At 42.4% G+C, this 12,904-nt stretch overlaps 1 protein-coding gene across 2 annotated transcripts in view; it reads right to left on the reverse strand.

Moving 5' to 3' along the window:
- The window catches only part of brca1.L (breast cancer 1 L homeolog), a 55,651-nt gene that overhangs the window by 19,170 nt on the left and 23,577 nt on the right, over window positions 1–12,904 (reverse strand). For both annotated transcript variants that reach the window (XR_001933029.2, NM_001090779.1), the window contains 8 exon segments: window positions 12,220–12,305; window positions 11,194–11,380; window positions 6,165–6,261; window positions 4,902–5,056; window positions 3,620–3,942; window positions 2,089–2,176; window positions 1,485–1,562; window positions 809–849 (listed from right to left, as the gene is read on the reverse strand). Coding sequence is in view for 1 of the 2 variants with exons in the window: in NM_001090779.1 (NP_001084248.1) it covers window positions 809–849; window positions 1,485–1,562; window positions 2,089–2,176; window positions 3,620–3,942; window positions 4,902–5,056; window positions 6,165–6,261; window positions 11,194–11,380; window positions 12,220–12,305 (1,055 nt within the window). In the remaining variant the exon portion in view is untranslated.

Raw genomic sequence — 12,904 nt, forward strand, 5'->3', positions numbered from 1 at the left:
TCACTATTATAGTATGGTGCCAATGAATTGAGGAAAACCTGATGCAATTTCAGAATGGGTTTATGGTCTCAATCTGGCAGTTTTAGACTATTAGCATCACAGAGGACATTCTCTGAAGGTTTATTCAGAAGTTACATTCAAGATTATATAGAAATGGCATGACTTTATGGACCACATGCAATGTCAAACAAAATGCATTTGCTTTTGATTATGTAGCGTGCATAAAGCTGGTTTATTACATATTGCATTGTTACAAGGTCAACATTTTTAACTAGGCTTCTGATACACAGACACAAACACTCTAAACTAAGTCTTGGTGATGCTTTTTGAGCATGGAGAGAGAACTGGCTGAAGCCAATTGTTTAGCAGTGTGTGGGGGGTTATACATATCTTAATACATTGGAAGGAGCATTAATTGCACAAATGTTGCAAAGGGTCAAGAAAATAGGCTCATATTTCTTGGATGTTTCGTGGCCATGAGCAGCAATCACCAAACATCTTCCCATCCCATGAAAATCCAACAGTTGCTAAGAGATATTGTGAGTGGAAGGCATACTTTGTCTCTGAAAACATAAATATGACCAGATGTAAGAGAAAAAGGTACCGGTAGTGGAAACAGTGAGAATCTTTTCTACAATATAACCACAGATTGGGTCTTTCTCTGGATTACATCAGCAGCGGATAATTGTGCAAAACCATCATGAAACATATATTATTATTTACAGTCTATGTACAAATGTGATCACTAAGAAACATACAACAGAATATGTATCATATTCTACAGCAAGACCTATGATATATCACTCACCTCATCAAGGATTTGCCCCTCTCTGAATGACTGTACAACCCCTGGATAAAAGATTAAACACAAATCACTATGATAAAACATTTCAGAACCTAGTGGAGGAGGAAACCATTTCAGAACTTTCTGGAGGAGGGTAAACACAGTAGAGGAGGTTGAAATACAACTCATGTCCATCAAGTTCAGCGTAAATGAAACCTGCCTAATGTCTATTAAAGATGAGATGCTGCAATTAGACTGCAGTGAATATTATTCTGTGAGCAATGTCACAACTGGCGGTTAGGGGAAAAAAGGAACTTTAGCCTGAATCTACCCTGTGTCTGCAGACATCAACAGCAATGGCACCCATCTTTATCTGCAAATCTACGTGGATTTGCTTTGAAAGATTGTGTGTGCAATATCAGGCAGATTCAGATGGCTTTAGGAGTAAATGTCTAAAAAAGAATGCTCTTGTATCTGATTCGTAAAATAGAAGGCCACTTATACAAACTCAAAAATAGCATCTGCCTAACCCACCACCACACCAAGCTGACTCAATACCAGTGTGGAATGCTAGAGATATTAAGGGAAATACTAATGTTTCAAATACAAATTAATTTGTTCATGGCTTACAATCTATTGTTATCACAAGTTAAAATTAGGCCTTTCGAAAATTTCCTGTTCTATGGAGATTCGTACTTACATTCATAGCTTACCACCCATTTTCGACTGGCAATTCCTTGGAAATACTTTAGAGTTCGTTCACACACAAGCTCTGCATCTGTAAAATAAAAAGGATTGCTAAAAACTAAAAAAAAAAATTGCATTTAAATTAAAGCTAGGGGAATTTAAACAATTGTGTTGTCAATCTATATATAACCTTACCAGACTGTTAAGAAATAGCCCCAGAGGTCTCATGGTGGCAACTCTCCATCAGACCTCAATAGCAGAAATGAGACAACCAAACCCACAAATGCCTTCTCTTTTAGCCAGTGTCTGCAGAATTAAACCCGCTAAGGATCATATTGCTCACAGTAAAAACCCTTTGTATGAACTCCTTGTGACAATCACATGGCCCATGCAAACAAACCACTTTAAAGAGGTTGTTCATTTATAGGAGGCAAATATTTCAAAAACTATAAAAATTAAGAACTGCCCATTCTGTAACATACAAAAAGTTAAATTAAAGGTGATCTATCCCATATGTGGCAAACATTCCCAATCCTAATAATACATCATAAATCACTAAAATACATGCAACAGCAGCATACAGATAAGTACTGAATGTACTCTTTGTGAACGATTACCTGTTTTCATGATGACATGAGTTGTTGAATCAGTAATTCGACTGGATAAAATGCTCTGGGTTGTTTTTGAAAATCGTTGCACTAATGCCTAAAATAAACCGTATTTTTATTATTGAGTTTATTCATAAACCGCTAATATGCATTGATATTTCAGTCAGCAGCGTTGATGACATAAATTTCTATGAAGAAATTTTAATAAATGGCAGTACTTTCAACCCCAAAAATGTGATCAAGAAACACACACATATTTTGCATTGTTTGCATAAAAGTATACCTTTAAGTCAGGGGTGTCCAAACTACAGCCCGCAGGCCAACTGCGGCCCGCGATCCATTTTTAATTGGCCCGCAGCAAATTCCAAAAAAATACTAGAATATGATAGCAGGCATGGCCTGGGCAACCAGCTCCGCCCTTTTCCGACCTAGTACCCTAGCCGAGCCCCCTTGCCTCCAAGTCACGTGATCCTGACATCACAGCAGTCCGTTCAATCTCCCAGCGCTGGAATATGGTTAAAGAGCGATGTCTGCGCTGTGTGCGTCCCCACTGTCCGAGTCTGTGGGCGCGCACTGGAGCATGCACGCAAGGTACGGATCATGGGAAACCTTCCTTCATGTTTCACCGGACGTTGGTTCCATTGCTCAATTTAGGAACATAATGCAAATGTCTTCGCATCTTCCTCTGCTCTTTCGCAGTGAATGGGGTGGGCTGAATCCGCACGGTGGGGAAAGGCAGCAGCGGTCAAGGCGAATTATTCGCCCGTTAGGGGTTAAAATAGAGAAGGGGGCGCGATGATAAACCAGACCAGGGGAGAGCTAGAAAAGGCTTGGCCTAACCCTCAGAAAAAGGCTGTCAAAAGTCCTATTTGTTTTTTGCCAGACCGCAGGTTGGTCATCCTAAGCCCTAAGTAGACATATTGTTCAAAATGTGATGATGGTTGAAACTATTGCAAAAATATGCTATACCTGAAATTGCAATTGTGTCATTGTGCTATGAATTCTGGGGGAATTTATAAATGAAATTGCCATTGTGCGGTGTTAGTGTTAATGTGACCTGTTGAAACTAAGTTGTTGTGATGTTAATAAACATGGAAATAGCGAAATGGTTTTGAATTAAAGTGGCCTTAACTAGAAAGTATTGGTGGGCGAGGCTTATAATAATGGTAGGCATGGCTTATATTTGTGGTCGGCCCCCACACATTTTCACCTCACCAAATTTGGCCCTCGTTGCAAAAAGTTTGGACACCCCTGCTTTAAGTCCTTAATAAAATCAGTTAGCGTAAGATAAGAAGGAAACAAACAATGCAGAGGAAACCACTATATGGTCATTTTAAATTATTTCCTTCTATAGGAACTGGATATATTTAGTGGCAGGAAAGTCTTCAGCACTGATTAGAAGTGAAAATGTAAATAGAATGTTAGTAACTTAGTCCCCTTGAGAGACAGACCTGGAATAGCTTTGTAAAATGCTGCTACAATGGAGCCTGTTTCTATTGATTATTAATCGTGGTGTAGGCCTATTGTTTAATAAACCTACCATCTCACATTGATTTAACCCAGAAGCCACAAAGGACAGATTCCTCCTTGATGACACCACAGGAGACTTAAAACCAACAGAAGGTACTTTGGCTCGAGCCGGAGATGCAAAAGTAGGTGAGGTGGATTTCCTTGCGATGCCGAACTCTGCTTTGTTTTGTTTGGGGATTTGTGGAGACTCTGCAGCTTCCACAGAAAGACAAAACGAGCCGCCTTGGTTAGATGTGGAACGTTTATTGTGCAACATACGGCTCCCTCTCTTGTTCTTGCTGCTTTGCCTCAAAGATTCTTGGGCATCTATTGGGTTGGTCGGTGTCACATTAACTAGATCAAAAAGAAAAAAAAAAATGCTATACCTATAGAATTGTGATTCTAGCCCTGCTTCAACATAATGCTTTACCCCTTCAAGTCACTAGCTGTTTCCATCCTCCATATCTGCTCCTAAAATCAATTATAGATTATCCGTGATTTGGGGTATTTCCTGAATGTCACTACATTCAGTAGCATTAGGAGAGGAGATAGGTGAAGAGGGAATTTTCTCTGCCGCATATTTTCTGCACTTTGCATACTGTGCTTGGATGTGTTCAAACAGCTGCAGGCCTCTTTTCTCTGTTATGGAGCACAGAGACCTGCAGTTCCCCTCACTGATACAGCACTGACTGTATTAATCAGTTCTGTATTGGTGGGGATGACAGGGGGAGGCAAATAGAGCAGCAGCAGCAGGTCTAGCCTTCATCACTGCACTGGGCTGAGCCGCACCTCCTGACTATGCTCTCTATACAGTTACAATGCTCTCTGCACCAATCAACTTGGGAAGTAAGTGCTTTGTAAGTGAGCACTAAAAGGGTGCACTAGAATTGTAATGTCTATGCAAATTTCTTTGTATCTTTTCATAAATGCATAATGTAATAAATACTTTTCTGTGACTGTATATGACTGCAGGCCTACAATGCTAATTTGCTGTCCAAGATGGGACAATACCTTGGTCAATGCTATGACTCTATATCATGAAAGATGCCTTCTGCCAGGATTTATTTACCCACCCTAACCTTAAAAAATGTCCCTCTGTACTGCATGATATGATATCGTTGGCTTTGACCTTTCCCCCTTCCCCCTTTCCTTTCTTTTTTCTGTACCCCCCCCCCACTTTTGAAAATCAATAAAAACATATTTAAAAAAAAAAAAAAATGTCCCTCACCAGCAGTGCTAATGCAGCAAGCAAAAAAAGCTGCTATAAGACCTAGCTTTACCCTAATTTACATTATGCAGAACATAACATTTACCTGTCTCAAGATCAGATCTGATTTCCTGTTTATGCTGGCTTGGAAGTTCTTTCTGTGTAAGCAAAGAGTTTTTTGATATGGCCATTGCTGGGCATACTTTTTCTGGAGTATCCTTCTCAATCCTGGTCTGGCATAGAAAAGATGGAGACACTGGCCTAAAGATTAAAATTGTGTTTTATTACTTTTCACTAGAATTTAACACAACCAAAATGCATTTAGAAGACAAAAAGAAGAGGTAGACCACTGTGAAAAAACAGTAAGTAGCTAAGCAAGTAAAAAAAAAAAAATAAAAAAAAAAGGGTAGAGAAAAGTAAGTAGAGAGGGTAAGGTAAATAATAGAAGGAAAATGGAATAGTAGCATCACAATTATCAGTTGTTTATCCATCATGCTAAAAAGCCAAGTTTTTAGGAAGAAATTAGCACTGGGTCAGATTGTGTAACATGCCAATAGGATTATAATTCCTATTTAAATATGCCCTACTTTCTTTTAGGACTAAACTGCACTGAATATTTACTAGGATGGTGTAAGATCGACAAAACACATCCCAAAACTCGGGTGGAGTGGCACGCATTAAAATATAACGAGACTGATACAAAAGTCTGATGGGTAAAGTACATGAAACATTTGCCATACAAACACATGTCAGATGGTAAGCAGCATGCTGCGTCTTCATCGGACGAGATAAAAACCAGAGTTTAACCCTTAGGCCTCAATACAAAAGGCAATGAAAACTATTAGTATTCGAAGAAAGGAACTGAAGCACAAAAACAGCTAATGTCAAACTGCTTAAAGCCCACACACACACACACACACACACACACACACATATATATTATATACAGGTATGGGACCTGTTATCCAGAATGCTTGTGAAATGGGGGTTTCCAAGTAATGTCTTTTTAAACCTAAAGCCTTCTAGAAAATCATATAAACATTAAATAAACCCAATAGGCTGATATCGCCTCCAATAAGGATTAATTAACTGCATTTCCCATCCACACTGTCACTAGTCTCACTATGTCTTCTCTACCTGCCCCCAAATCCTCCTCCAATCTTCATGACATCTTTGACTACTCAATGCTCATTTCTCAATCTCCTTCACTTCATCGCCTCCTTGTTTCTGATCCCAACGCTGCGCCTTTTATGTATTCTCTGCACTTGTGCCATGTACAACTAATGGGCAAATTGCTAGTTGTACATACTCCTGCAGAAGACTCAACATTTGTGAAGTAAAAAAAGAAAGGTAGATTTGTATATATTACCGATTCCTGCCCTGCAATCCATTGTCAGTGCTCTGGCCTATCAAAGTTGACCCATTTGCAACATGCTCTGGAGGGGTTTTTACAAATAAGTTCTCTCCTGCAAAACAAAACAGTTGAATCTTAAAAAAAATAATAATCAAGTATATGATCAATATTTTATATTGTTTATACATTCACGCATTCATGTCTGCACCTTAATTCTCCAAATCATATTTCCATCTGTACATGTTGTCAGAATGAAGGTTGCTAACTTCCCAAGGAGCTGATAAAGAAATACTTAACTATGTTGCTAGTAGGGTTGCCACCTTTTAGTTCTGGCCCTACCAGCCGGTGATGTATGGGGTGGGGAAGGCCAGAGAGAGGCTGGGTCGTGCTGTTTCAGGGGTGGAGTCACAAAGTTTCAAATCCACCTTGGCCAGGAAGGAACTGCAGCGCTTGGATAAGGCGAGTAGGAGAGCCGAGAGGGGCGTATCAGAGTTGGACATGGGGCAGATCTGAGGCGGGTTAGGGCTAATACACTGCTGGTAAATTTGTAATACAAGCCCTGGCCTTGGCTGGTATTTTACAGACTAGGCCAGTGAAATACCGGCCAGGTAGCAACCCTAGTTGCTTGTGTGATTTTACTTTGCAGACTTTTTTTTACCCTGAAAATTAAATTACACGTTTCAATGGTTTTACACATCATGCCATAAGGCTATGGGCACTTGGGCTGTTATAATTTTGCAGGCTAAGAGAACAGATCTGCTCAGTGCCCCTGCTCCACTGATTTGAATCTGATCAGCCTGTGTGCGGTCACACAATGCGGAGCTGAACCAGAAATCAGTATTTGGGTTGTGAGACCGCACACAGGCTGATCGAATTCAATTCAATGGAGCAGGGGCACTGAGCAGATATGCTTCTCTCAGCCTGCAAAAATATGCAGCCTAAGTAGAGGTGACCACGCATCATTGATCAAAAGTCAGATTTTTGTACTCGTTAAATCTTTTTCTCTTGTCCTATATTGGGGTACACAGGCACCATGGGGATAAAGATCCTGCAGCTTGGTGAATAGACACTAACTTGTTAACTGTGACTCCTCCTCCTGCTCTGGGCTGTATTCCCTGCCACCTCCTACTATGGTGATTTTCAACCAGAGAGGAGCAACAGAGAAAGTGTCCATAACCACCTCAGAACTGTTAAAACAGAAAAATTAACTCCAAACATGGAGTACTATGTGCAGCTCTAGGTTGTCTTAAATGCAGTGTACATCAGGGAGGGAAGGTCTGTTTCCCCCAATATAGGACAAGAAACAGATGCGGAAGAAGAGCCAGTGGAGGGAGTACGAATACGTAGGGTATGGCAAAGTCCCATCAACTGGAAGACCTCCTGGTGTAGGCTCTATTCGCCCTGATTCACTGTTTCTCTGCTCAGGTAATGTGCCATCCAGTTGTCGACACCTGGGATGTGTACTGCAGATAATGCGGATATGTTTTCTGCCCATGTGAGAATCTTGCTTGCCTCCTTTAGTGCCGCTGGCCTGCAGGTGCACCCTTGGTGGTTCACGTATGCCACTACTGTCACATTGTCTGACTGTATCCTTACTGCCTGCCCTTGAAGAAATAGTGTTAACTGTTCCAGATAGTATAGTATCGCTCTTCGATCTAGAAGGTTGATCTGGAGTAGCCTTTCCTCCTGGTTCCAGCAGCCCTGGACCGTTCTTTGACCTAGCACTCCGGCCCACACTTTTAGGCTTGCATCCGTTGTGACCACCATCCATTGGTGGTTGGGGAAAGGTCTTCCCATTCTCGTCCAAAGTGGATGCGTTCACCAGATGAGGGAAAGCTTTACCTGTTCTAGGATGGCTATTGGCTGGTCTAGGTTTCTTCAATCCCTCTTTTGATGCCTTAGGATCAGGTGTTGGAGGGATCTGGTGTGAAATTGGGCATATGGGATCACTGCAAATGATGCTACCATTGTTCCCAGGGTCTGCATGGATGTTAAGAGAGTGACAGTGTTAGCTGTTCTAAGTGTCTGAATCCACTTCTGTAGGTTGTTGGTCTTGTCTCCTGGCAGGAACACTCTTCCTTTCCTGGAGTCTAGTATCAATCCCAAGTATTCGATGGTCGGAGGTAGGACTTGTAGTTGATAACACAACCTAGCCCTTCGAGGGTTTTGAGTACCTGAGAGGTGTGTTTGTTGGCTATGACAGACAATGGGCCTTTGACGAGAAGGTCATACAAGTTGGGAATAACTAATTCCTTTAATCCCAAAATCCTCCAGTGCTGCCGCCATAACCTTGGTGAAGACTCGTGGAGCTGACGATAGTCCGAATGGGAGTGCCAATAATTGTCAATGGTTTCAATCCAAGTAAAACCTGAGGTATCTGTGGTGACCGGGTGAATCTGTACAAGGAGGTATGCGTCCTTGACGTCTATGCCTGTCATTAATTCAATTTCCTCCATAGATGCTAGAGCCGACTGTATGGACTCCATTTTGAATAATATCATTTTCCACGTTCCGCTGGAGGTACCAGCTGGATCGTCCCTGCTGACGCGAGATCTTGGATTCCTATGAGGAATTTTGCCCTTTTGGGGTTTTTCTGGGCAGTCTCGAAATGAAGAACCTGCGGGGAGGACGTTGCACAAAGTCTATCAACAGTCCCTGGGAGACCACTTGGAGGACCCATTGGTCTCTTACTTGGTTTTCCCACACCTCCCGAAAGGTTTTGAGGCAGCTGCCTAAGGGAATCCCTTCGAGGGTGGGTATGTCTTCATGCTGTGGCGAATTTGTCCTGGGAGGGCTTGGTTTGTACCTTTGAAGACAACCAGCTGGCGCTTTGTTTGTTGTGGTAGCGAGGACGGAAGTTAAGAGTTGGTCTTGTCTGTGGCTTCGTCCTCTGTCCTTGACAAAAGGGACAAAAAAGGGTCTTCGTTTAAAGGCGGGTCTCTTTGCCCTGGCCTGTAGAAGTACGGTACTTTTACCGCCTGTAGCCTGGGATATTATTTTGTCTACCTCGGCCCAGAAAAGTTGTTTCCCTTGGAAGTGGAGACTAACCAGGGACCTTTTAGATGTTAGATCCCCTGTCCATGTCTAGCCATGGGAATCGATGGGCAGCTATGGATTGTGCCGAGGCTTTGGCGACCAGTTTTGCCACATCCAGGGCCATGCAGATATAGGTTGTAGCCTCTGCTATTTGCGAGAGTAGGGCATCTGTAGAGAGGTCCTCTGACCCGATAAGATGAGCTGTTTGTTCTACCCAGACTTCCATAGCTTACGCCACCAAGGATATAGCAAAGATTGGTCTGAAGCCGTTTGTCTATTGGGTCTTTGAATGCTGCTGCGTCTGCCACTGGGATAGAGGTAGCCAGGGATAACCTGGAGACCGGTGGATTGACTGCTGGGGGTGTTCAATGCATTCCTGAGGAAAGGGATAGGTTTGTGAAAAACACCTAGAAATTTGTACTCTGTGGTCAGGTGTTTTCCATTGCGACTTAATGATCTCCTCTAACTGCTCATATGCTGGGAAGATACATGAGCTTTTCTTTTGTCTCAACTATATTCTATGCTGGCTCTACAGTGGAAGTTGCGTCTGTTGTTGTTGTTGTTGTAAGTACCGCCTGTATATGCCCGTCTACCTCCCTTTGGGTTCTGGGTGCGTTGTGGAGTTAGATAGGCGCTCCAAGACTTTGTCTATTGTCTCGGGGATGCGTGCTAAGTCTTGTAGGCAAGGGAGAGAGATAATGCACGGACCAGCTCAGTGTCTGTTGTACTGGTCAATGGTGGTGGTGTAAGGTTTGTGGTAGTGTGTCTACCTGCTGAGTGCACAGATTCAGCCGAAGTGTGCAGGCAAAATAAGATATATGTGTTGCGGTGCGTGAAGGTGCTGAGGACTGTGAGGTCCTGGGCTCCTCTGCTGAGGACTGTGAGATCCTGGGCTGATCTGTTTTGTCTGCCATTGTAGCTTTTTTGCAATTGCAAGATTTTTTTTTGATATATAGGAATGGCAGGGGATACCCCTTAAATTTCGTGGGTTAGGTAGGCCTCGGTATGAGCCGGAGTGAAAGAGAGAGAGAGTGCGGGATAGAGACAAGGTTAGCCGTGTCCCCCATACCAGTGTTATATGCTGCGTGATGCATAGAGCCGTTATAAGTGTAATCCTGCGTGCGAGTAAAGCTAAGTGCCAAAGAACAGAACGAAGACACAATATAAGCGAAGCGGGCTGCCTCGCTCTTCCCACTGTGAAGGCTCGCGAATCGTGATGTGTTGCCGGATATATCTGCCTCGCTGCTAAGGGCCGAAGTTCATCTGAACCCAGAAGTATGCGTCACCGGCGAAATGGCGCCAAGAGGGAAGTGCAGGAAAATATTACGTGCAGGATGACTGCCAGCTAAACCGTAACCAAGCAAAGGGTGGGTGGGGGGCTTGTGGGAAGCGTATTGTATACTCACCTAGCCGTCCAGCTGCTTTGTGCCCATGATCTCGTTCCCTGTTCTTCCTGTGAATGGGGAGCTAGCCTGCAGTGCTCTGTAGAGCAGAAAGGCTGTTGGGCAGATAAGTTTAGGTTAGTGTACCTAAGCAGTTGGAGGGATGCATGAACTGCTGTTCAATGGCCCCTATTTGTGGCATGATCCTAACCGTGGTCCTGATCATTTGCTCCAGCCACTGTTTTCCGTGTATTCTCCTCTTAGGACACTATAAGAAACTGAGCATAGTAGATGGCAGGGGATGAAGCCCAGAGCAGGAGGAGGAGTCACAATTAACAAGTTAGTGTCCATTTTACAAGACGCAGGATCTTCATCCTCATGGTGCCTCTGTCCACCAATTAGGCAAGAGAAATGTAGGCATTAAACAAGAACAAATATCCAGCCAAACTAAGAGAATTTATAACTTACAATACACTAAAGAAAGTGTGTAAATGCACACTTTTCTAAAACATATGCGTGAGTGTATAAAGCATAAATACTCATCACACATACCAAGAAAGAAGATGGGTTTTCATTGTAACATTGCTGGACTAGGAGTCACTACACTTCAGTTTATGCAACTTTACCTTGATATGTCTCCTCTTCTTCTTCTTCTTCTTCAGGAGCCTCCGGCATTTCTGTGACATGCTCAGATGAAGGGATGCATGTTGTCTCTGCTTCAAGTTTCTGGGTCCCATGCTGCCCCAGTACTGCTTCCAATGCAGCCATCTCTTGCTGCAGTTTCTTTAAGCTGTCCTTCATGTAATTCCGTTGCTGTATAAGAACATGTCAAACAAATGTCAATATGTTAACTAAGACAATGGAATTGTAATCCCAACAGATATCTATCTGAAAATCACCAGATACTACTCAGCCAAGTTAGAAGATTTGGTACAGATTCTGAGCCAGAATTACATTGGTGCATTGATGTGGTTGTCTGCCTACCAGGTACCAATTCTGATCAAATAATAAATCTGGGGGCTTTAAAAAAAATAAAAAAGTAAAACTTAAGACCCTTCAATTTGCCTCTTCTACAATGTCAACAATAGAAGCTTGGCCGGCCAATCAACCCAGTCACAACTTGCCATCTCTGAATTCTGCTGCAATAAGTTTGTTGTACTGGAGAGCTAAACTGTGCTGTCAGAGCGGCCATCAGAACTCACAGGGCCCCATAATGCGAATTTATCTTGAAGCCCCAATTATTAACCTATTGGTTAGGGCAGAAGGCCCTGCCAAAAAGAAGAATTGGACCTCAATAAAAAAAAAAAAATGGCCTGTGCAAGCACAACTACACCGATTGTCTAGATCACACCAGTTATCGCAAAACCCTGCCCCTCCACTACCCGCAAGATACACTTTTTTCTCTTTTGCCACAGGGCCCATAACTGCAGCAGCTACTGATGGTGGCCCTGTGTACTACACTAAATAGGGCCTTAGTTGTGCACTGAAATAGGGCAAGGTTACAAGCTCGAGTTATTTGTTTAAAATGGAGTGTATAGGAGATAGCCTTCAGAGCTTTCTGGAAAACAGCTTTGTGGATAACAGATACTCTACCTGTACATGTCATACTAGGCCAGGTTCTGATAAGCTGCAACATGTGTTTGAATACATACCTGGGTGTTCAGGAGTTCATCCTGTGAAGACAATATAGAGGAATCTCCTGTATGACTTGCTTCACTCTCACATTCTGATGCTTCATCTGGAAGAATTAAAGGACTAAAATAATCACATTTTATGTTATAATAATTTCTATGGTTTATATGGATCCTTACAGGCGTGTCTGAAGCTCTTGCCAACATCACATTTATTTATTCATTTTACCAAGATTTTACACAAGAACAGGTATGCATGGATCATATATGATAAAGAGGGTCATCCAAATAGTATCATATATTGATATCAATATAAGAGGTACTTATGAGATCGTTTTTGGGCAGCATATGGGAAAGAGGTACAGTGATTTGACACTTGGAAGTTTACATTCTGGTATAAATCAGAGATCAAATTAATTATACTTATAAGAGTTAAAAATAAAAATGACATTCAAGAAGGTCCAATAATCATATGAACCTTTAGAGGTTAGTCATCAAAATCCATATTTGTCCATACTAAATAGAGGTCATCAAGAGATTCCTGGGAAATGTGTATGGGGAAACATTTGCAGTTTACGTTTTCTAGTTTTAAAAAGGGTTTCAAATGCATTAGCAGTTATACAATCAGGGGCGCGCCACCAATGAGGCGAGCGGAGACGCTCGCCTCAGGCGGCAACGCCGGAGCGGTTTCCAGGGGTGGCAAAAA

Source organism: Xenopus laevis, chromosome 9_10L, assembly GCF_017654675.1.
Source record: "Xenopus laevis strain J_2021 chromosome 9_10L, Xenopus_laevis_v10.1, whole genome shotgun sequence".
In the NCBI taxonomy this organism is placed as follows: Eukaryota; Metazoa; Chordata; class Amphibia; order Anura; family Pipidae; genus Xenopus; species Xenopus laevis.